The sequence below is a fragment of the Chionomys nivalis genome, chromosome 17 (genome assembly GCF_950005125.1).
Source record: "Chionomys nivalis chromosome 17, mChiNiv1.1, whole genome shotgun sequence".
Classification (NCBI taxonomy): domain Eukaryota; kingdom Metazoa; phylum Chordata; class Mammalia; order Rodentia; family Cricetidae; genus Chionomys; species Chionomys nivalis.
Window position 1 is genome coordinate 49,844,254 of NC_080102.1, and position 23,028 is coordinate 49,867,281.

The window sequence follows — 23,028 nt, forward strand, 5'->3', positions numbered from 1 at the left end:
TCCTCTGTCATGGGGCACTGTTTGAGACCAGGTCTCATTGTGTAGCCCTAGCTGGCCTGGAATTATAGACAGGTTGGCATCCAACTCACAGAGACCCACCACCTCCATCTCCCATGTCCTGGAATTTTAAAGTTGTGCGCCACCATACCCAGGTTTTTAAGACAGGGTCCCCCGAGCCAGCATTCACTGGCTGGACTAGCTGGGCAAGCTCCAGGATCTAGCTGTAACCCTCAGCAGCACTGGGGTCATAGGTGCCTGGCTCTTAGGCGCTGAGGATCCTAATTCAGGAATGGAACTCAGGTCCTCTGCAAGAGCACTAAGTGCTCTTAACTGCTGAGTCATCTGCTCAGTCTGTAAAATGGTTTTGCGTGGCAAAATAATTAAGACACATGAGAAAATCCAATATTTATTGAGTACATATTTAGTAACAGCAATACAGTTTTTCAAGAAAAACCTGAGCTGAATCCCTCCCAAAACAGAATAAGGCATCTTCCAATATTGGTAAGCTAGCCCCCAAATCTATAATTTTATACTCTTTTTAAAGAATTTTCGAGATATAAAAGTAAGATATTTCAAGATATTCACATTATTATAAAACCAAAATAGTTTAAGGTAAAAGCGGTTTCGAGACAGTGCTGTCTACGCAGCACGGTTCATCACGATGCTGTCTACGCAGCACGGTTCATCCCAGTGCCTTCCTGTAGTTTCGGACAACTCTACACAGCACACTAATAGACTCATGCAAAACATCTGTCGGAAGCAAACACCAGTTCTGAATCCCAGCTCACAGACTGATCCAGCACTACAAATGTCTCCGATGCAGCTCTCAAACGTCAATGGTAATTACTTAGTATGACGGCATATTCTGCTCAATTCTGAACAGATAGCAGTCTACAGCAATGCTACACACTATGGATTATTTTGTAACATCTCAGTATTCCCTGAAGAGATTTTATATAAAAATTGAAATCAGCTATTATAGTTTTTAAAAAAAAGTCCATTTATAACAGTTTAAATAGAAGTCCCCTACTAAACTATCATAGTAAAAATCAACTGAGTTGTTAAATGGTGTACGGGTATCACATTCTCTTAACTTTTAGGAGCCGTCATGGCGTGCTGTGCGTGTGAATATGCTCTCAAAGCTCAACGGCACACATAACCTACACAAGACAGAGGCTCCAATCAGTCCTCAAGTTTGGTAGTAAAATATCTGGTATTCACAGTATTATTGAGAGAAATTCCCTACAAAGCTCCCAATTGTTTGAAACATCAATTTATAGAAAAATCTAAGGAAATCCCAATAAGATACTTGCAATTATTAGTTAGTCTGAGGTGACAAGTTTTCAAAAGTAAACCTGTCACTGATATGTATCAACTGTAGATTGCCCAGGCCAATATGCTGTGATACGATTTCTCATAGGTCCTTAATAGGTCCTTAATTACTATAGTATTAAAAAAGCACACATTTTTAGCTTTTTTTGTTTGTTTTTTTGTTTCTGTTTTTTTGTTTTGTTTTTTGTTTGTTTTTTGGGGTTTTTTTTTGTTTTTTTTTGTTTTTTTGCTTTTTGAGACAAAATCTCAGGAAAGGCCACACTGTCCTTGAATGTACCTCACTGTCCCAAGTATCGGGTAACAGGTCGTGTGCTACCATGCCCAGTTTTAATCCTTATAGCAGCTCTTAGACAGCTGTCTTAAATCTATATATCTTAGTTTTTAAAATCTAGCTTTACTGTCAATGAGTTAAAGAACAACAAACTTCAGAGCAAGTCAGCCAGGTTTTAGAAGACAATAAGAGTTGCTTTGGCAACGTAGAAAAGATGATTCCTGCGGTACTGGTCATCTCTGTCAACCTCCATGCACTGAAATCACACATAACAAATGGATAACTGGCCCCATACTTGACATTATTGCACTCTATTTTTCTTCTCTATTTATTCAAAGAAATCAAAAACATTTTTTGGAAAAAGACAGCTCAACCATCTTTCTAAAACACCTCAGAAGCTCTGACTGTACCTGTATTATATGTTACAATGTAAGCAACTGAAAAGGAAAATGAGTATCTTGAATTCTTTAGATTATTTTATATGTGTGTTGCCTGTGTGTATGTATGCTCCACATGTGTGTGTGGTGTCCACAGAGGTCAGGAGATGTTGGATGCCTTAGAGTTGGAGTTACAGACAGCTGTGGACCATGTGGATGCTGGGAACACGTGCTCATAACCATCGGGCCAACTCTGTCCTGACAATGAATATTGCTCAAGGTTTACTTACTGCTGCTGCCATATTCTGTCCTCCTGAATCCTCTCACAACAGTTCAACTGAGAGCATCCCCACTGAGAAGTGAACAGACTGACCACTGGTCCAGCCCCTCAAGGCCTACTATTACCAGGTTCCAGGGGAAACCGCCACACCACATTAGACACAATGAAGCAGTTCCCTTCACACCCTGGGAGATGCTGAAGGACACCAAACAGAAAGCATGTGTGTTTCCACAGGTCCTGGCTCACAAATGGGGGCCCTGGGAGAGAACAAAGAATGCTGGGAACTGCTACTAAAGGACCAGTGAATTAAGTGACCAAGAAACCTGTCTGGTATCAATAAATCAAACCAAGCTGGCTCTGCCGTCCCCACCCAGAGACTCTAGGCAAGCACCGACCTAGGCAGGGGACCCCATGTTTCCCGTTTCCTCCACTTCCAGTTCTCCATTTCCACTGTCGCTCCACCTTTCCGCTCACTCAGCCTTCCGTCATTCTTCTACCTTTCTTTTCTTTCCTTTTCCTTCACTACTCATCTGCATCATCCTTCTCGTCTCTACTTTCTCTTCCTTAAAAAATGATCCTTCCACATACCATCAGCAAGTCTACACTGGAGGATAAGTCAAAAGGCACTCAGCCTCGGGAGTCAGTTGCCCCTTGGAAAGCCAGCCTCCACCAACACCGGTATAGTTACAGAGCTACCGGATTTCCTGCCATCACCCTCCCAAGCCTCCCTTCTTAGGCACTGTGTACAACAGCATGCCCCTCAAGCCCAAGAAAAGGGAATGCAGGCCAGTTCCCAACCTGTTCTTGACACTATACTGGTATTTGACAGGAGGCAAGTAGGAGCCAGGAGCAAGCAGTGTCAAAGACAAACAGCAGAGCTCACGAGCTCTCTTCTTCACAAGCAAAAACTGCATTTTCTTACAATATATTTTCTAGAGGTTTTCCAAATTCTTTTTATACAAGTGAAGTTTGACTACATTTTAGGGTCCTTTATACAACCTCAACCAACCACACTGAAGCCCATGGGGTGAGATTGCCAGCTACTGAAAAAAATAAAATCTTAAGGAACTTATTCATATAAATCCCTATCTTGCCAATAACCCCAACTGCTTCCTCTATCCAAAAATGACACAACTTAGCAATTGTACCAATAACTGTGACCCCAACTTCAACCTTAAAGATGGAGACTACTTTGCAGTAGTTCCTGACTACCTGGGATCAACTCTTCCGAGGACTCGTTAAAAACAGAATCATCATCTCGTGCACATCTGAAACAAGGATTGACTATGAGATGAAACCAAAGGCCAGCTGCCACTTTTGCTAGCTATGATGTAGTTACTGTAGTTACTTGTAATTATTGAAACATTCACTGCAGGGACAAAAAATGATGCCTGAGACTTTAAGAAAAAGGAATATATGAAGTAAACATGGTAAGATACTGATCGGTAACAGATTTGAACAGAGAGTACCACTGTATGAGACTCTCAATTCCTTGTCATTTATTTTTTGTAGTGCCGGCCCTTGAGCACACTAAGCAAGCACCCTCACTACTGAGCTATAATAGCCCTAGTCCACATTCACATAATTTTTAATTTCTTCATCTAAAAAATTTTATCTGTTTATCTTCATTTAAAATTAATCTCTTCAAATTAAAAAATTCTTGAGACTCCTAGTTACAGTATATGTAGGCCATTTGTGTTTAGCAAGCACCCTCAGAGTATAGCCAAACTTCAGAGGATAGGTTCTCATTTCTCTAAGAAGCTAAACGTTAACACAGCTCACAGGTTCTTACTTTACCACGGCATTCCGCCAAGGACTCATGGCTGCTGCCCTCTGAGTCCATCTATTCTAGAGGACTGAGCTGGCTCACAATCCCTCTTCTGGGCACAAAGCCACAAATACCTTTACTGTGTTTTAAACCTTCTCTCAGTATGTCTCTGGCTGAACTGCAGAAATTAGAAAGCTATAATGATCACTGCTTTTGAATATTCCACTGCAGAGGATACAGGATCTTCATAAATGATATGTTTCCTTCATAATTCCCGTTCTCCATGTAAGTATTAAAACCCAAGAGAAAAAGACAATAACCCAGGAGCCTGGGTAAGATGAGTTATGTTCCCCAGCACGGTACACGCTACCCACTCAGAATCCTCAGTTACATTAGGGTCAAGACAAGAAGGACAAGGGTAATGGTCCCCATTTTAAAAGGCAACTGTCTTCAATGGTATTCAAAACAGAAAATAGGCACATTAACCAAATCAAAACAATTTTTTCTACAGCTAGATATAAAAATCCTCTTCCTCAGAACTGTCTTCCACAGTTGTCTAATCTAAAGTAAGGCTCTGCATTTGTCTCTTGGAAAGGATCCTGGATGCACTTGAGGTAGAAGGAAAGTCTAAATGGACCACTTTAATCTCACAGGCTTGTAGACTTGGTCCGCTGCATTTCCCGCTAGCGCTACAATTAAGGTTCTCACTTTATTATCAGCATAATACATATTTGCTTCCAGAATGCCCAGTAAAGCTGTAATTTTTCACTTAAAGTGATTTCAAAAATGTCCCCAAATATGTTAGCGCTTAGGTTTGGCAAGACAGTTTAAAACATATAAAATAAAATAAAAAAAACTTTTCTCAACATGCGCGCACACACACACACACACACACACCCCCACACACACACCTCCCCAAGTTTTCACTATTTCTCCCTCCTCATATAGCTAATTTCTAAATGTGCAGCTTACATAAAAACGTACAGATAATTTCAAACATGATTGTCACAAGACATTGTAGAAGAGAGATGAAATGTATGCGGGTACATAGATTGTCAATGGTTACATTGGTTACATCACATTTCTTAAGAAACAGAACTCTTCTGCCCCTGTAAACTTCGTCTCACACTTTAAAGTGAGGTTAGTGCTGACATAAAGTTACTGCTACACTCACAGCTTGAATGTCTCCACTGTGTTCGAGGTACATCTTCTCCTCCCACCCCCCACCACTGTTTTTATTTACTTGATTCAAGAGCCAACACAGCTCTACGGGCCACACTGTTCACTGTTTTCCTTAACACTGGAATGACACCAAGTAATGTTACAAAATATCAGAGACCAAAACTGTCTTCTCACTGGAGCCCAAGAGTTTAACTTATTCTTCATGGTATTGAATATACTGCTCTTCTAACTTCTTCAGAAGACGGTTATTCTGGAGACAGAAATGCCTTCCAAATCCTCCTCCCATGATTCCTTCACTTCAGATGCTCTACTACTTTGCCCATGTCGGTCAGCAGTCACGAAGAGTCACCTTTCCTTTGGTGGTGTGTCATAACGGCTTCTTATGCTTTTTGTCAGCTGCTTGATAAATATTTTGTATGTTTTCCCACAGTACGTGTGAACTGTCTTCTGTAATTCCAGTTCTAAAGGCTTTAATAAGGAACGGACAGCATCATCTTCAAAAGAACACTAGAAAAGAAATTCAACAGGCAACAAAACAAATAAAAGGTTAATTTTTTTCAAGTTAAGTTCTTCAATCAGTTAAGTATTAACTTCTATTATTTTCACATGAAGTCCACACTAAATCAATATTGTCAGTGAATTAAACAAAACTATTAGAGAAAGAGTCTGTGATGATGAATCTCTGAAGACAGGGGCAATGTCTTTCTGAACGCTTCAGGAAAGGCATCCCAAGCCAAGGGAAGAACACATTCAAGAGCAGAAGAGATGCAGAAAAACTGGAAGAAAACGGCTAAGCTTTGTTAAAGGCACCTGGAGAAACTAATAAAAGCTAGGCTCATTTAAAGAATGGGGCCTCATGCGTTCCCGTTCCTGAAAGGCACTCAGTGACAGTGCCGACAGTGGCCTAGAACCTAGACACGAACACAATGGCCACAGAGCAGCAAGAGTGAAACTGTCCGCCTCCCAAAGAAGTTCAGCACTTACTGTAGTTTGGCCATGTCTCCAGAAGATCCACATGTTGGATTGGACCTTACATCGTGGTGATACTGGGAGGTGGTGGTATATTTAGGAGGTATCTAGTGGCAGGAAGTTAAATCACTGGGGACATTCCTTAGAAGGGGACACAGGACTGTAAGCACTTAATTCCTTTTCTTGCTTCCTCTGCTCAGTTCCCACCGTGATATAACATTTTACCATAGGTAATGGGATCAGAGGACTATGAACTGAACTTTCTGAAACAGTGAGGAAAATCCAATCTCCCTACACAGACACTGACAAACCTCAGGCATGTCTTTCTATAACGGAAAGTTTGTTAACACACTGCACACAAGGACCCAAGGATAAACATACCTGAGAACTGCTAAATACCACCTATGTTCCCAGGAGCTCTTAATGCACAAGACTATCTATGAACTAAACCAGGAAACATCAGCTACATGGTGATAGTCCTAATAATTTTAAAGTATATTTTTGACCAGCTTCCATCTATAATGTACAACATATAAATCTTCAAGTGACACAGTGAAACACATTGCAGAACTAAGTGGAAATAATATGCATAGCTATTATTTCTAATAATATGATGTGGGAGTGATTTCTTTCTAATCTGTTGCTTTCATTGGTTAATTAATAAAGAAACTGCCTAGGCCCATTTGATAGGCCAACCCTTAGGTGGGTGGAGTAAACAGAACAGAATGCAGGGAGAAAGAAGCCAAGTCAGGCAGTCGCCATGATTCTCTCTCTCCAGACAGACGCAGGTTAAGATCTTTCCTGGTAAGCCAGCTCGTGGTGCTACACAGAATATTAGAAATGGGATAGATCAATATGTAAGAGCTAGCCAATAAGAGGCTGGAACTAATGGGCCAGGCAGTGTTCAAAAGAATACAGTTTCCATATAATTATTTCGTAAAGCCATGCGGGCGGCCGGGTGCTGGGGACACAGCCCCGCCACTCCATATTACAACAATAATAGGAATAACTAAACATGATCTAGTGTTTTCAACTATTTTCTATTTAAAAGATGGATGCGTCTTGAAAATAGAACATTTTACATGAAAGTCTGAAGTTAATGAAAACCAAAATCATAAACTTAATTTAAAATCTGAGAAAAATACACCAAGATTATCCCTGGGGGGTAATTTCACCTAGAGGAAGAAACCAAAGCTACAAATCAAGCTGGTACTGCACTGGAAGCTACTTCCCTGCTCACTCAGCTTCAGCAGCGCTGGAGCTATGTATGTAGACTGATGGAAGAGATGCTGCCAACTACTGACCTGCTAGGCAAGATGCGCTCACTGGGGCAATAGTGACATGACTATTATGGGGTAATCAACTGCTTTCTGAGAGGATCTAAGGTTCACGCCACAGGAAAGTACTAACATCTAGTTGTTTGAGTGGAAGCATCACCCCAGTCCCTGGCATCCATATATCCAAATAATGTGGGACAATGGTTTTAGCCTATAAAGATTCGTTTCTTGTACTTGTTTAATAAAATGTTGATTGGCCAGTAGTCAGGCAGGAAGTATAGGTGGGGCGACCAGGTGGGAAGCAGAGGCAGGGCAATGAGAAGGGGAGAATTCTGGGAAGAGGAAAAACACAGTCTGCAGTTATCATTCAGACACAGACAAGAATTATGGGCGAATGTAAGTTTTAAGAGTTAATAAGAAGCCTGAGCTAATAGGCCAACCAGTTTATGAGTAATATAAACCTCTGTGTGTTTCTTTGGAACTGAATGGCTGCAGGACTGGGCGGGACAGAAATCTCTGTCATCATCCAAAGAGTTTGGAATGTTTGAGGGGAAGTTCCATCCCAAGCCTACAGAGAATGCCTACAGAACATAAGAGTGCTCCCGGTTTGACTTGGCTTTCCATTTTAAACACTATTTCTCTTGTTGGACAGCCGCTGTTTAACAGACAGGCACCACTGAAGGGCTGACTACAGCAGGCACAGCCTGCACCCACAGTTCAGAGACAGCTCAGTCCTCAGTCATGCTGTTTCCAGCAGTCCCTGGTTAGGCTCCTCTCAGAAACTTATATAAATACCCTTATGATTTTATAAAGCTATCACCTTGCTGATAAGAAAAGATAAAATGCAAAGCAAGAGCATCTGTATAATGGCTAATAAAAAAAATCCATAGTCTTACTAAAAAACATTGCAGTTTTTAGGAGTAAGAAAAGATAAAATGCAAAGCAAGAGCATCTGTATAATGGCTAATAAAAAATATCCATAGTCTTACTAAAAAACATTGCAGTTTTTAGGAGTCAAGAGGATATTATATACAATTTGTGTTCAGTAATGTGCAGAGAGAAAGAGAATCTATAACAAACCACAAAGCCAAATTTTGGGAGCTGATGACCTTACAACACAGGAAAAGGAAATACTTCACATTGTATGTGCAATCTTCATAACACTGTAAATTTAAGTGACAACTTCAAGAGAGCAAACCTTACATTTCTTAGTGCTTCATACATAGCTCTGAATGCTGGCTGCTTGTCGTCATGGTAAACACCTCTGTTTCCATGAAGAATGAAGACTCCTTCCTCTTCTGCTTCTCGGCAGTTGCTTCCATATATACAGTGATCTGGTCGATAATTCCATTGACACGGAAAAACAAAAAGGCTTTCTACAATAAAGAAAAGCCCAATGATAGGAAAACGATAAAGCACAAAATAATTTACAGAATTAACACTTGCAAATGTTTTTGCTTAAAAATTATCCTTAATATTTAGATTTCCAAATTAATATTCAAGTCTAATTCTGCCTCAAATGAAAATACTGACAACCGTTAATAAGTGGAAAACTCAAACAAATTTGTTTCCTGTGGTAGCAAGGATTGAACTGAGGGCACTGTATGTGCTAAGCAAGCATTTCCCAGGGAGCTAGCCCCAGCCCACTGTTTCTTGCTTTCTGATTTTTAATCTGTGATTGTTTTTACAAATGCAAAGAATTAAAGGAATTTAGATGATTACCTGGATTATGAAAAAACATGATATTTAACAGATCTTGATCACCCCACGTGATGTTTAGTTTGTACTTTTTAAGCAATGGCATAAGTATGTCGCCCCACTGCAGCCGTGCGGTTGTCATATCATTCTGTTGATAAAGCATTGAAGAGTCTCATCATTCAGGGTTAAGTGGTAGCATGGCAGCTCCCATTCTTCCTTTAGCAACCATTACAAAGCCACAAAGAGAAAGGAAAAGTCCTCTGCTACAAAACTATGTGTCATTTATTACCCTAAATGTGAGGAGGGCTGCCAGTATGAGACGGGAAGGCAGAACAGAAGGAAGAAACAGCAGGGATAGAACTGAGACAAGAGACAGCAAGGAAAGGAAAGGAGGATGACAGCTCAGCCACATCTTCATCCTAAGGGAAGGACTATGAAAAGTGGTTTTTGTTTCGTTTTTTGGAACAAGGTTTTGCTATGTAGTCCAGGGCTAACTTCAAACTCATCATCTTCCTGCCTCTGCCTCTGGAATGCTAAGATACAAACTGCACCATCACACCACCTTGGGAAGTCCATAGCTTGGTAAGGCAAGGATGCTGAGGACACACATCACTGGTGCCCTGTCTGGGGTTCATAACTCCCCAGGGAAAAATTCCATAGCAACCCATCCTTCACTGAGGCATTCTCTGATAGTCTTGTAATGTATTCTCTTCAGATAGTGGGGGACTACTGTACCACAGTACACAAAATTCATTAAGTTTTCTTTCTTTGCTCTTTATTTCCTACCCACTTCAATCTAATTTTTGTCAAATTTACTGCTTTTTTTGAACACACAACCTTATGTGATCCAGGCTGACCTCAAACTCATGGCCTCAAACCTCTTGCTTCTCTCTGCCTCCTAAATGCTGGGGAAGCACAGTTTTTTAGTGTTAAAGCTTTATTTGTATAATTTTATTGATTAATTTTCAATGATTTCTTTAAACTTTTAATTATAAAAGAAACAGTAGTCCTGGTGCCAAAAAAAGGTGCCAGCCAGACACTATACTGAGCACCTCTTACCACGTTCCATTAGGTTCAACCCCAACTGTAACACAACACATACATACTACACCTGAGGCTATTTTAAGGACAGTCTTCACTTCATCACAGAATGTACGTGTGTGTGTGTGTGTGTACATGTGAATGAATACACATACATGTGTGCACATACATAATATATGAATGTTTGTACATATAACTAATACATATACAATTAAAGCAGATATTCACAACAGGAAACAGAAATGACAATAAACTATATGAAAAGATTTTCAAGGAGCTGGGGAGATGGCTCAGCATCTAAGAGCACTTGCTGCTCAAGAATGAGAACCTTAGTTCAGATCCTCAGTATCAATGTAAAAAAGCTATGCCCACGGCACTGGGTGGGGCAGAAAATGGGAAGATCACTTAGGTTTGCTGGCCATCACTCAAGCCAAGGACCAATGAGAGCCTGACTCTGGAGAGTGACAGGGCAGGATGCCTGCTGTCTGGTGACTGTCCTGTAAGCTTAAGAGCCTTAAGCTTCAGAACAGCTGTGGTCACATGCACAATCAGCCTTGTCAACTGTCATATCCATCATAAAAATACACGAGGACAGTATGAGCCCTTTAGCTGAGACTTCCTCTGCTCACCCCTGAGCCATTTATATGTAATTCTGCACCCAACCTTGAGGTCTTGGGAGGTCTTAGTATATACAGGAGGTGGCAGGTTAACTAAGGGGATCCCACACGTGTAGCTAAGAGGAAGTTGTCATCTGTGCTGGGTGAGATTTTTCTGGTGGTACAACTGTTAGGAGTAATCCACTCTCTGGTAAAAACAAACAAGCTCGTCGGGCGGTGGTGGCGCACGCCTTTAATCCCAGCACTCGGGAGGCAGAGGCAGGCAGATCTCTGTGAGTTCTAGACCAGCCTGGTCTACAAGAGCTAGTTCCAGGACAGCCTCCAAAACCACAGAGAAACCCTGTCTCGAAAAACCAAAAAAAAAAAAAACCAAAAAAAAAAAAAAAACCAAACAAACAAGCTCTATAACCATGCTCCATAAGCAAGACAAATAAAGTCCGGCTCCCTAAGTCTGATCTAGTGACATCATTGTGCTATGGTTTGTCATCAGAGTCATTTTAAGGAAGAGGTGAACATTTATCTCCCCAGGAAAAGTTCCTGAAACAACAAAAGATAAACCTTGTACTCATGAGGTAGAAATAAACAGATCAAAACACTTCCACAAAACAACATATGGCACGAAACAGAATACATACAAAAAAAAGTATTTTCTGTTTCTCTAATAAATAAGAGATGTTAAGTAACATGCTCATCATTTTCTAAGAAAAAAGAAAGATCTGTGTGTGATGGTGCAAACCTGTAACCTCAGTACTTGAAATGTGAAACCACACCTAAACCACATAAGGTAAGAGAGAGACCCTGTCTCAGAAAATAAAAAGGCTGGAGAGACAGTTAAGTCATTAAAGGCAAGGCTCACAACCAAAATGAGAAAGAACTGGGAAGATGGTTTAATGGGTAACTTGTCACACAAGTATAAAGATCAAATTGTACATCCCCAGGAGGCAGACAAAAGCAGGCACGTGCGGCAGCTACCTGTAATCCCAGTACTTGGGAGGCACAGAGGATCGCTGGTGCAAGGAAGCCTAGGCATAATCGGTGAGCTCCCAGGAAGACATCAACTTTAGGCCATTGCATGCAACATATATATGTGTGTATGTATTTAACACACATGCATATACATGTAAAAAACAAAGATTCAACATTGCAAATATGATCAGGACACAAAATCTAAGTATATATTAATAGTTTAACCAATAGGGTATCACTGCTTACCAAGCAGGGAAAGATATAGAGAACAAAAATGAATTTTTGTTTTAATTTTTTAAGTGTTACTATGCAGCAGATTAGAACTGCACAGTCATAATGCCAAGAACAGGTGTCAGCCATACAAACAGACAATTTAAATATGGTTTCTACTATAAACAAGTACTCTTCTGGTCGTATGGGACAATCTGGGAAGTGACTGCAAGTCAAATGGTAAAGAAAGATTGATGATCTGTGTCCAAAGTTATTGAACAGGGGGAACCAAGGCAATATTTGCTACAGATAGAGATAGAAAAACTATGTAGAAAAATATCCACATTTAAAAACTATTTTAATATAGTTAAAATTTTTATTACTTATATGTATGGGTGTTTTGTTTGCATGTTTGTCCATGTACCATGTGCATGCCTGGTGTCTATGGTGGCCAGAAGAGGGCATTGGATTCCCTAGGACTGGAGTGACAGACAGTTGTGAGCTGCCATGTGGGTGCTGGGAATTGAACCCAGGTCCTCTAGAGGAGTAAACAGTGCTCTTAACCATGGAGCCATCTCTCCAGCACCTTAATATTTTTTATTATGTGTGTCTGTGTGTGTGAGTTCAGGTGCCTGCATAGGCCAGAGGTGTGAGACCCCCCTGGAGTTAAAGCTGATTGTGGGATGCCTGAAGTGGGTACTGGGAACTGAACTTGGGTCCTCTGGAAAAGCAGTATGTGCTCTTAACTGCTGAGGGTCTTGTTATACAGTTGAGGTTAGCCTTAAACTCTAGATCCTCTCATCAGTCTCGGGATTTTTTTAAGGGTCTTGTTATACAGTTGAGGTTAGCCTTAAACTCTAGATCCTCTCACGTTCACTTCCTGAGTACTGGGGCCACAGTCGTGCAACCACCATGTGCTTGGGTTAGGAAAATACTCAATTTTGGTTTGTGGCTGAAGAGGAGATCAAATTAGATGGAAGTATGTTGTTAATATTATTAAAATTTGCTTGCTATGAAAAAAGAAATAAAAATATGCATGAGAAAATACATTTTAAAAGTAAGTAAATTCTATAAAACCATCTGAGCAAGTTCATGCACAATACTGAAGAACAATGGGATTGTGTCCCTAAGTGTAAAGGAGCTGTGTGAACACTCGGACTGTGAATGCAGTCAATTCCACCCACATAGTTACATATGCTCAATCCATTCAGCTCTTTCTCTGTAAAGCCATTAATGCATACAACAAAACATTTCATCAGGCTGGAGGGATGGCTCAGCAGATAAGAGCACTTGCTACCCTTGAAGAGAACTGGAGTTCAAGTCCCAGAAGCTTACCACTACCTATGACTCTAGCCCAAGGGGATCTGGAAGCCTTCTGGTTTATATAAACATGGTGCACACATAGTCAGAAACAAACAGAAATAAAGATATAAATAAATCTTCTTAAAAGAAAAAAAGATATAAAAGTTTATTAATTATTTAAATCTCTATATCCTCACCTCTAGCTAGCTTAAGACATGCCAAAAGAAAAGGGGGAAGAGGGAGACAGGATCTACTCAGGTGGTTAAGAGTGAACGTCAAGGAAATAACAGATAAACTGAGAGCAGTCATGAACTTGAGCTACACAGCCCAATTAAAAAATCAAAGTGTTAAATTATTTCCACAGTTTTTTTTAAAAAAATACTAAACTCATAATTCTACAAGGCTCAAATGCCGCTGGTGAGAAGCCCCATAATTCTTAGCAGATAATCTTACAGCACCATCTTCTGGCATGATATTACCAAGCAAAGTTTGGCACATGGAACAGCAATCATCTGTTATGTTCCACAAATAGTAAATATTCAAAGCGTAAGTGCAAACTAAACAAAATATTAATTATTAAGCAAGAGCAGATGCAACTGTGATGGTTATTCTTCGTGTCAATTTAACTAAACCTGGAATTAACTAAAACCCAAGCACCTATGAGGAATTTTCTTAATTAAATCATTTGTAGTGGGAAGACCCACCTTTTAACTGGATCTCCAGAGGTAGGAAGATCCACCTTTTATCTGGTTCACACTTTCTGCTAGCGGCCTATATAAAGGACATGGAAGAAGGAAGCTCTTGGCCCTCTGCTTGCTTGCCCTCACTCTCGACAGCAAGTTCATTCCTTCACTAGCATGAGAGTCTACTTCTTCAGCATTCCAAGACACAATGAAGACCAGCTGACACATCCAGCCTTCTGTTGGTAGACAGTCACTGTTGGACTAGCAGGACTACATCCTGTAAGCCATTCCCTAAGTTCCATATGTGTGTGTGTGTGTGTGTGTGTGCGTGTGTGCATACACACACACATATTGAAAATACATGTTTTCCCCCCATTCTATCAGTTCTGTTTCTCTGGAAAACTCTAATACATCAACAGAACACTGATTGCATTCATTCAGTTCTGGGAGACAAACTGAATTTAAAAAAATCAAGATCTTTGTAAAGACCCAGAAAATGGAACGCTAAAAAGAACAGTTTATGTGATGGATAGAGAATAGCATGACACACACTACAGATTCTAAGATGGAAAGGCTGGTATACAGTGGTGACACCAACAAGCAGTACATTGGCCACACTTAAAAAAAAAAAAAAACTGGCACAGACATGGGGGTATACAACTTTAACCCCAACATTTTGGAGGCAGAGGGAAGTGGGAAGATGTCTGGTCTACACAGCAAGTTGCAGAATAGCCAGGAGTACAGAGAGACCCTGGCTCAAAACAAAACAACAAAAGAAAAAACTCTACATAACATAAAGATTTAAACAGATGTGTAGAAGGGAAAAAATAATGCAAATTTTAATCTGCCAGAAGTCACAGAAAAAATATTTGAAAAACACAATTGCAAAATATATATGACTCCTAAAACCCCTTAAATTAATTTAATCCTACCTAGATATAACAGAATAGGCATTAGAGGGAAGTCTGCGTTTTCTCAGAAGTTCTTCTTTTTAATTGGTTTCACCTAATATTTAAAAATTTGCCTAATTTTTAAGTTATGTGCATGTGCCCAAGTAATATATGTGATGTGTTCTTTGTTGATGCAGTTACCTGTGAAGGACAAGGGAGGGCACAGGATCCCCTGGAGTTAGCTCCATCCCACCACTCAGATGACAAACATCCTGAGAGAGTCAAACTTACTCCAGGTCACTGAACTACTATGGTGCCAAAGTTAAGAGTCAGACAGACAGGCTGCAGAATCTATGTTGATAACCAAAACTCTGCCTGAATGTCACTTCAGATTCAAGTTCTCTATGCCTACCACTATAAAATGATGGCAGCTTCCTGCCATCAAAGTCTAGAAGACGGCAGTACTTGTTGGTACACTATTTTACTTCATCATGAGAAATACCATCTGATGTGGCCTACTTGAATTTGCCACTAAATAACATTATGAACACATTTTTATTCAATTATGCTAAACAGTTTCGTATCTGTCCATCTCATACGTGTGTGTATACACAATTATATTGTGTGTGTGTACACACACACACACACACACACACACATATATTCGGGGTTGAGATAGTGCCTTAACTATATAGTTCTGGCTAGCAAAGGGATCTGCCTATCTCTGCTTTCTGAGTGCTAGAATTGAAGGTGCGTATCACCACATTTGGAGATATACCACACACACATGCACGCACATGCACGCACACACAATATTTTATGTATTTTGCTTACATTCACCCATGTGACTGCCTGGTACCCTTAGAGACCAGAAAAGGCATCAGATGCCCTGGAATCAAGAGTTACAGTTGTGAGTTGCCAGCCACATATGCTGGGGACAGAATTTGGGTCTCTGCGAGAATAGCAGATATACTTAACAACTGAGCCATCTATGGACGAGCCCTAAATCTATGTATTTTTTAAAACATCTGCTTCAGGGCTGGAGAGATGGCTCAGCGGTTAAGAGCACTGACTGCTCTTCCAAAGGTCCTGAGTTCAATTCCCAGCAACCACATGGTGGCTCACAACCATCTGTAATGAGGTCTGGTGCCCTCTTCTGGCCTGCAGGCACACACACAGACAGAATATTGTATACATAATAAATAAATAAATATTTAAAAAAAAAAAAAAACATCTGCTTCATTTTTACTTATGTGTTTGTGTATTTGTATGTGCCTGCAGAAGACAGGGGAGGGCCTCTGATCCCTGGAGCTGGAGTTACAGGCAGGCAATAGCGAGCTGCCTACTGTAGATCCTAAAACCTTATCACACTGTCCATGTAGGAGCTCTTAATCACTGAGTATCTGTCTCTCCAGCCCCTACTTTAGTTTTGGACTGAAGGAAAACAAATGGTTCCAGGAGAAAGGGAAGCTGCAATGAACCACCCTGCACATGCACCGAGTTACCTTAAAGTACTTCCTCCGCATCCGTGTCATGTTCATCAGCATCACTCCAGAGTTCACCCCGGTCTTCCCGTAGTACGGGTGCCGAGCAAAGCGGTTATACCATCCTATTCGAGGTTCCTCATGCTCGGGGGCCATCGCAGCGATTTGTGTGGAATTAAATTTCTTTAGTAATGACCAAATATCATCAACAGGTCGTAAAAAAAGGATATCAGTGTCAACATAGAGTAGTGAATCAACTTCTTTCAGGATTAACTATGAGGAAAGATATTTGAATAATTAATTATGATATATCTTTTTAATAAAAGCATAGTAATAGAAATTATACCTAAGAAATAAGTCAGTTTACAATGTTTTAAGATAATTTTTTCTGAAATGTCATTTCTAATTAGTACATTGCTATTTTTTTCACCAATTTTTAGAAAAGCTAGAAAAACAATACAAACCCTAGTTAAAAAAAAAAAAAACCTCACTTACAGTAAGAAAAAAAATACATGAATGGTTAGGAGAAAACTGTTTTTCAAGATATAAAATACACTAACTTCAGATGGTTCCATACACTGAGCCTAAAGAGCAGGTAACTAGACACAAATGAAGCAATATAATGGAGGTCTCCCAGACCCCTCCCCTGCCTGAACACCGCACGCCATCACTTGAGTCTGCACTACAAAGTACAAAGACAAACTGAGCCCAAGCTATCTACTCCAGTCTATGCTCCTGTTTCGACACGCACCATCAACAGATCAAAACCTCACTTAGGAAGAACAAGGACAGAAGCAGACTTTTATTTTAAAAGATTGACTCTGTTGCACTTCTTAAAATTATAAACCTTGAGTACCATCCACGAGATTTTTCAAAGATAAGTTTTCATTTTTCCTTACAAACTTTTAAAATAACTTTTCAAATTTGTTGCCTATCCTGGAATATCCATAAAACTCAATGAATGATTGGATTAGCCTAGCAGGAGGATCCAACCTTCTGACATGTGCAACATGACATCATCTACAAAGTTCAGAGGCTAGAGGACCATGCGATCGAGTTACCAAAGGAAAAGAAACAGTTCTCCTAAAGCTCTATGAATGTTTACAACTTTCTAATGGTTGTGTTCATAGCTAAGCCCTATTCATAGAGCCAGACAGTTGGCTGGATGGTCCTAAAACATTTTAGTTAAGACACAATGAGAACAAGACTTGATCCTTGCTCAGCTACTCCGCAAATTTGTTACCCTTCCCACAACCGACTTAAGACGTGGCTTCACTGAGTAGCTAGGCTGAAATCCCCACCCCTCTCTCAGTCTGCTTTAGGTTAATTCAGTAGCAGATAGGGAAAATACCTGATAGAGATGGCTGAGCCTGAGTGGAGAAGGCCCTCTTCCCCCTCCAGCTACAGGAGACAGGCAAGGCTGTGTCCCAGAAACGGAAAAGGTTACAGGAGACAGGCAAGGCTGTGTCACCACCACCAGAAAAGGTTACAGGAGACAGGCAAGGCTGTGTCACCACCACCAGAAAAGGTTACGGGAGACAGGCAAGGCTGTGTCCCCACCATCAGAAAAGGTTACAGGAGATAGGCAAGGCTGTGTCCCCACTAGCGGAAAACATGTGGAAATTGCTTTTAGAGGCGTTAATGGTTTTTGTTTTCATTTTTGTATCTCGCTATAGAGTCCTTGTTGGCCCTGTGTGATGGCTAATCTTGGCTGTTAACTTGACTGCATCTGGAATCAACCATAATCCAAGTAGTTAGGCACACCTGAGGGATTTTTCTTGATTGGCTCACTTGAGATGGAAGACTCACTCTAAATCTGAGCCACACCTTCTGGTGCCAGCCTACATAAAAGGAGGCAGAAGGAAGCATTTGGTTTTCTGTCTGCTTGCGTTCACTCTTGTTAGCAAGTTCATCTATTCTGCTGTGGAGGCATAACTTGACTGGTGTTAAAAACCTACTTCTTGAGGATTCCAATGCAGACTGAAGACCAGCTGAGGCATCCAACCTTCCTGACTGAACAGCTACTTGATTCTTGGTATTTCTGCCAGTAGACAGCCGTTGTCGGACTTGCCAGATCACAGGCATACGTCACTCTAATAAATCTCTTTTCTAATAAATCTCTTTTTAATATATACAGATTTACTCTACCAGCTCTGTTCCTCTAGTTAATCCAGACTAATACACCAGGCATCCAATATATAACCCAGGCTAGACTTGAGCTTCCTGGGCTCTTACTGTCTCAGCCTCCCAAGGAATGCTGGATCATAGACCTGAACATTACACTAGCCCACGATTTGCTTTTTTATCAGTAGTCTGCTTCTGTGCAGAATGTACATCTGCTTACAGGTTAGCACTCTTAGAAGACTACAAAGACACCACTTAGAACTTCAAGTTCAAAACCAGGCCTACTGGTATGGGCTCTACAGCCCATACCATGTATTCAAGAGGCTGATATAAGAGGACTCTGAATTGAAGGCCAGTTTGGGTAATTTGGGGGAGTAAAAAGATTTTGAGTACAGTTCAGTGGTAGACTGATTACTTGGCTTACATGTGTGAGATCTGGGCTGTTCCCCAGCACCACACATACATACACACACACAGAGAGAGAGCGAGAGAATCTCTAAGAGAAAAGATTGTACACACTCAAAAAAATTCTCTTTGAACTTTTATTTTCAGTAACATATACCTGTCTAATGTCTCTCCAATCAGACAATAAGCTCCATGAAAACATGAAGCCTGTATAGCCTCAGAGATCTCTGTGAAGTCAATGTGACTATCAGAATTCTAACATGAAAGCTAGCCTTGTGACCCAGCACACGGAAGGCTAAAGAAAGGGGAATCACCTACAGTTTGAGACAAGCCTAAAACAGGAGACATTTCAAAACAAACAAACAAAAAAACTCAAACAGCCGGACTGGAAAGATGACTCAGTACTTAAGACTGCTTCCTGTTCTCACAGAGGGCTTGAATTCAGTTCCTAGATGTGGCAACTCACAACCACCTGCAACTCCAGCCCTAGAGAAGCTAATGTCCTTTTCTGGCCTCCAAAGGCACCTACATGTACACACACACACACACACACACACACACACCAAAAAAACAAAACAAAGCAAAACAATAAACATTAAAGAAATACTCAAATGAAAATAATCACAACTTAAATTTATAATTGATATGCTTGGGCATTATAAACTATAATCTTAATTTACTCAGGTGGTTTTTGACCACTTTAACAAGCAACTAAAGATTCTTCCCTATAATTCATATATTTTCCAGGAACTTATGTCTTTTATTTTATTTTACTTTTTGGAAAATGAGGTCTATTATGTATCATTAACTGTCTTGTATCTCTGTGTAAACCAGGCTGGCCTTGAAACCCCAAAGATCCCTCCTGCCCCTAACTCACATGCAGGGATTAAAGGTGTATACCACTCCTCCTGGCAAACTTACACTTTTAACATCAGCATTTGTACTACCATAAGCATTTTTTATTTATTTTTAAACTGAATATACCGTAAGAATTTTAAACATTAAGAGCTGGAAAAAACTACTGTGGTTTTTAAATTTTAAGTGAAATCAACTCAAACTCTGGGTAACTTTAGCCTGGGGTTTATTACCAAAATCACCAAAAAAGAGCTCTAGTAAGCAAATGGCTCCCACTGTCTCTGAGCTCTCCTGCCTTAAGGTTGGGTAACTGATTCAAGATCACTTGGGAAAGGGAAGCTAACTGGCCTAAGACAGAAATGTCATCAGTGACAAGCTGTGGGTTCAGCAGGGGCCTGCAGGTCACACACCCTACCAAGACCTGGTAATTATTTCTTCTCATGGCTAAAACAGTCCACAGCAACTATGTGTAAGAAATGCTATTTCAACAGAAATTAAAAAACAAACAAACAAACAAACAAAAAAACCCTCTGTGTTTCTCGGTGTTGAGAATCAGCTCTACCACTGAGCTAAATCCAAAGCCCCAAACTTTTCACCCTTCTGGTCTTTATTATAGCCCTGACTTGTTCTATGGAAATTTTTTTCTCTTGTTTGACACGCACCTTTGTTTACTTAAAGAGGTTTAAGTGTAATTATTCAGAAACTCTTCTGTGGTAGTGAGAAAAGAAATGCCCCATAAGCTCATAGATTGGAATGTGTGGTCACCAGGGAGGGGCACTAGTCGCGAGTGTGGCCCTGGAGGAAGAAATGTGTCTCTTGAGGTGGGCTTTGAGTTCCAAATGTTCCAGTCAGGACCAGTGTCTCTCCTCCTGCTGCCTTCCTCTTCAGCACCAGGTCAGCCTGTATGCCAGCATGCTTTCCTTCATGACAACAAAGGATGAAACCTCTGAACCTGTCAGCCGGCCCCAATCAAACTGTTTTCCTTCCTAAGAGCTGCCATGGACACGTGTCTCTTCACAGCCATAGAACACTAACCAAGACATCATTGTATAAAACTAAGCTTCAAGTTTAAAATAGAAAGAAAGTACATACTGGGAGAGAAAACAACTCACCGGCAAGAACAGCCTCTGGGAAGCACACGGCTTAAAGAGTTTCTTCCACTCCACGGCGCTGTCGCTCGGGAAGGTGATAGGGTACAAAGTATAGTTAAATCTTTGTAGAAATGACCAGCTATCAAGCTAAAAATACAAGAAGGAAGTAAAGTTAAAAACATAAACCAATATAGATTTGTTTTACTTTCAACCTTCTCTGTAACATAATAAACCAACAGCTACAAAACAAAAATGCTAAAACTTACAACCACATTTATGTTACACAGTTAAAAGATTCTTTTCCATTACTTCCTTCATTTCCATTTCAAATCTAAAAATCACAATGATATGCTACAAACACTTTACCGTCTCATCTAAGGCACAGAGGATGTTTTTAAGTCTGTGTTCAGGGTCACTAAGATGGATCAGTCATAAAGCACAGAGTGAGAAGCTGAGTTCAGGCCCCAGCACAGTGCTGCAGAGGAGACAGGAGAACAACCAGGGCTTCCTCAGCAGTCAAACTGTCTAAAACATGGTGAATTCCAGGCCAACCAAGAAATCCTATCTCAAAAAGTGACTGAGCACTTACAGGTTGCTAAGCCCAACAGTCCAAATTTGACTGCCCTTCATTTCACCATGTGAATTTTCTCAATCTTAAATTAAAATCAGAAAAATTAAACACTCAATTTATTACTATAGTATATATGATACAAAAAATTTATAAAGTGTCAAACTAATATATCACCAGTTTAGTTCACTTCTGTAAAGTTTAAATGTGCCCTGGTATTCCTAATAAACTCTTCTGATAAATACTTACCCAGTGCCAATTTAAAAAAACCATTAGAGACCCAATATATATATAATATTTATTTATTTATTATGTATACAATATTCGGTCTGTGTGTATGCCTGCAGGCCAGAAGACGGAGCCAGACCTCATTACAGATGGTTGTGAGCCACCATGTGGTTGCTGGGGATTGAACTCAGGACCTTTGGAAGAGCAGGCAATGCTCTTTAACTTCTGAGCCATCTCTCCAACCCTCAAAATATTTAAAAAAAAAAAAAAACCATAACGAGTATTTGTCTTTAGTGTCCTAAACTCACTTCAAAGTACTGCCTTGGTCCAGACTCAGTTACAAACATAATTTACCACTGTTGCTCTAACAGCATATATATCATCCCAACAGGCTTAGCTATTACAAGGAGCAGTCACCCTCCAGAAGCAAGTCTCAAATCCCGGCTCCTGCCTCAATCTCCTGATTAACTGGAATGATGAGCACAGGCCAACAGGCCCAGCTTTAGAATTATTGGTTCAAATTACACAAGAGCACACAGAAATGACCAGGAGGAGATGGGGTAGAGTCTACACCAGTAGAAATGACCAGGAGGAGATGGGGTAGAGTCTACACCAACAGAAATGACCAGGAGATGGGGTAGAGTCTACACCAGTAGAAATGACCAGGAGGAGATGGGGTAGAGTTTACATCAACAGAAATGACCAGGGGAGATGGGTTATAGTTTACATCAAAAGAAATGACCAGGGGAAATGGGATAGAGTCTACACCAACAGAAATGACCAGGGGGAGATGGGGTAGAGTTTATGCCAAACTGAAAATCTCTCTTTGACGTACAACTGTGTTCAAGTCCTTCAAAAAGCGTAAGTATCTTCCAACAAAGTTAAAAAGCGCTTTTGTGACACCCTGCTTTGGTGTCCCTGTTAACTATTTTGAAAGAACAATAATTTCATTTTCCCTTTCAACTTACAGATCACTTAGAGATCTTTTCAATATTAACTTCAAAATGAAGTCTTTGACATTTTTCATTTAATATTGGAATATTTTGCAATTTGGTCCATCATTCATATATATATATATATATATATATATATATATATAAAATATTCTTTCATCAAAATCAAAACCAAACGTTTAACTAGAAAAGGTTATAGAGCTGGGGCAGTCCTCAGGCCTATGTAATCCCTACACTCATGAAACTGGGTCAGGGGGATCAACAGGAGTTCAATGCCAGCTTGGATCACATAGTCGAAAACCTGTCTCAAAACAACAACAACAAAACATAAACAAAAGCAAATTATAGTTAAGAAACAATCTGGATAAAGAGAATAAGATGATGAGTACAAAAGAAATGACTACAAGTACTTTAAAGTGTAAGCATACTGCTTACACCTCGTAGGATTTAAAGTGTA

General features: G+C 40.2%; 1 protein-coding gene across 2 annotated transcripts in view; it reads right to left on the minus strand.

Annotated features, from left to right (window-relative positions):
* Positions 1-390: 390 nt before the first annotated feature.
* The window catches only part of Gxylt1 (glucoside xylosyltransferase 1), a 41,301-nt gene continuing 18,663 nt past the window's right edge, over positions 391-23,028 (minus strand). For both annotated transcript variants that reach the window (XM_057792358.1, XM_057792357.1), the window contains 5 exons: positions 20,844-20,969; positions 16,369-16,620; positions 9,179-9,302; positions 8,660-8,832; positions 391-5,717 (listed from right to left, as the gene is read on the minus strand). In XM_057792358.1, coding sequence (XP_057648341.1) covers positions 5,556-5,717; positions 8,660-8,832; positions 9,179-9,302; positions 16,369-16,620; positions 20,844-20,969 — 837 coding nt within the window. In that variant the 3' untranslated portion in view covers positions 391-5,555. The remainder of the gene's footprint in view (positions 5,718-8,659; positions 8,833-9,178; positions 9,303-16,368; positions 16,621-20,843; positions 20,970-23,028) is intronic.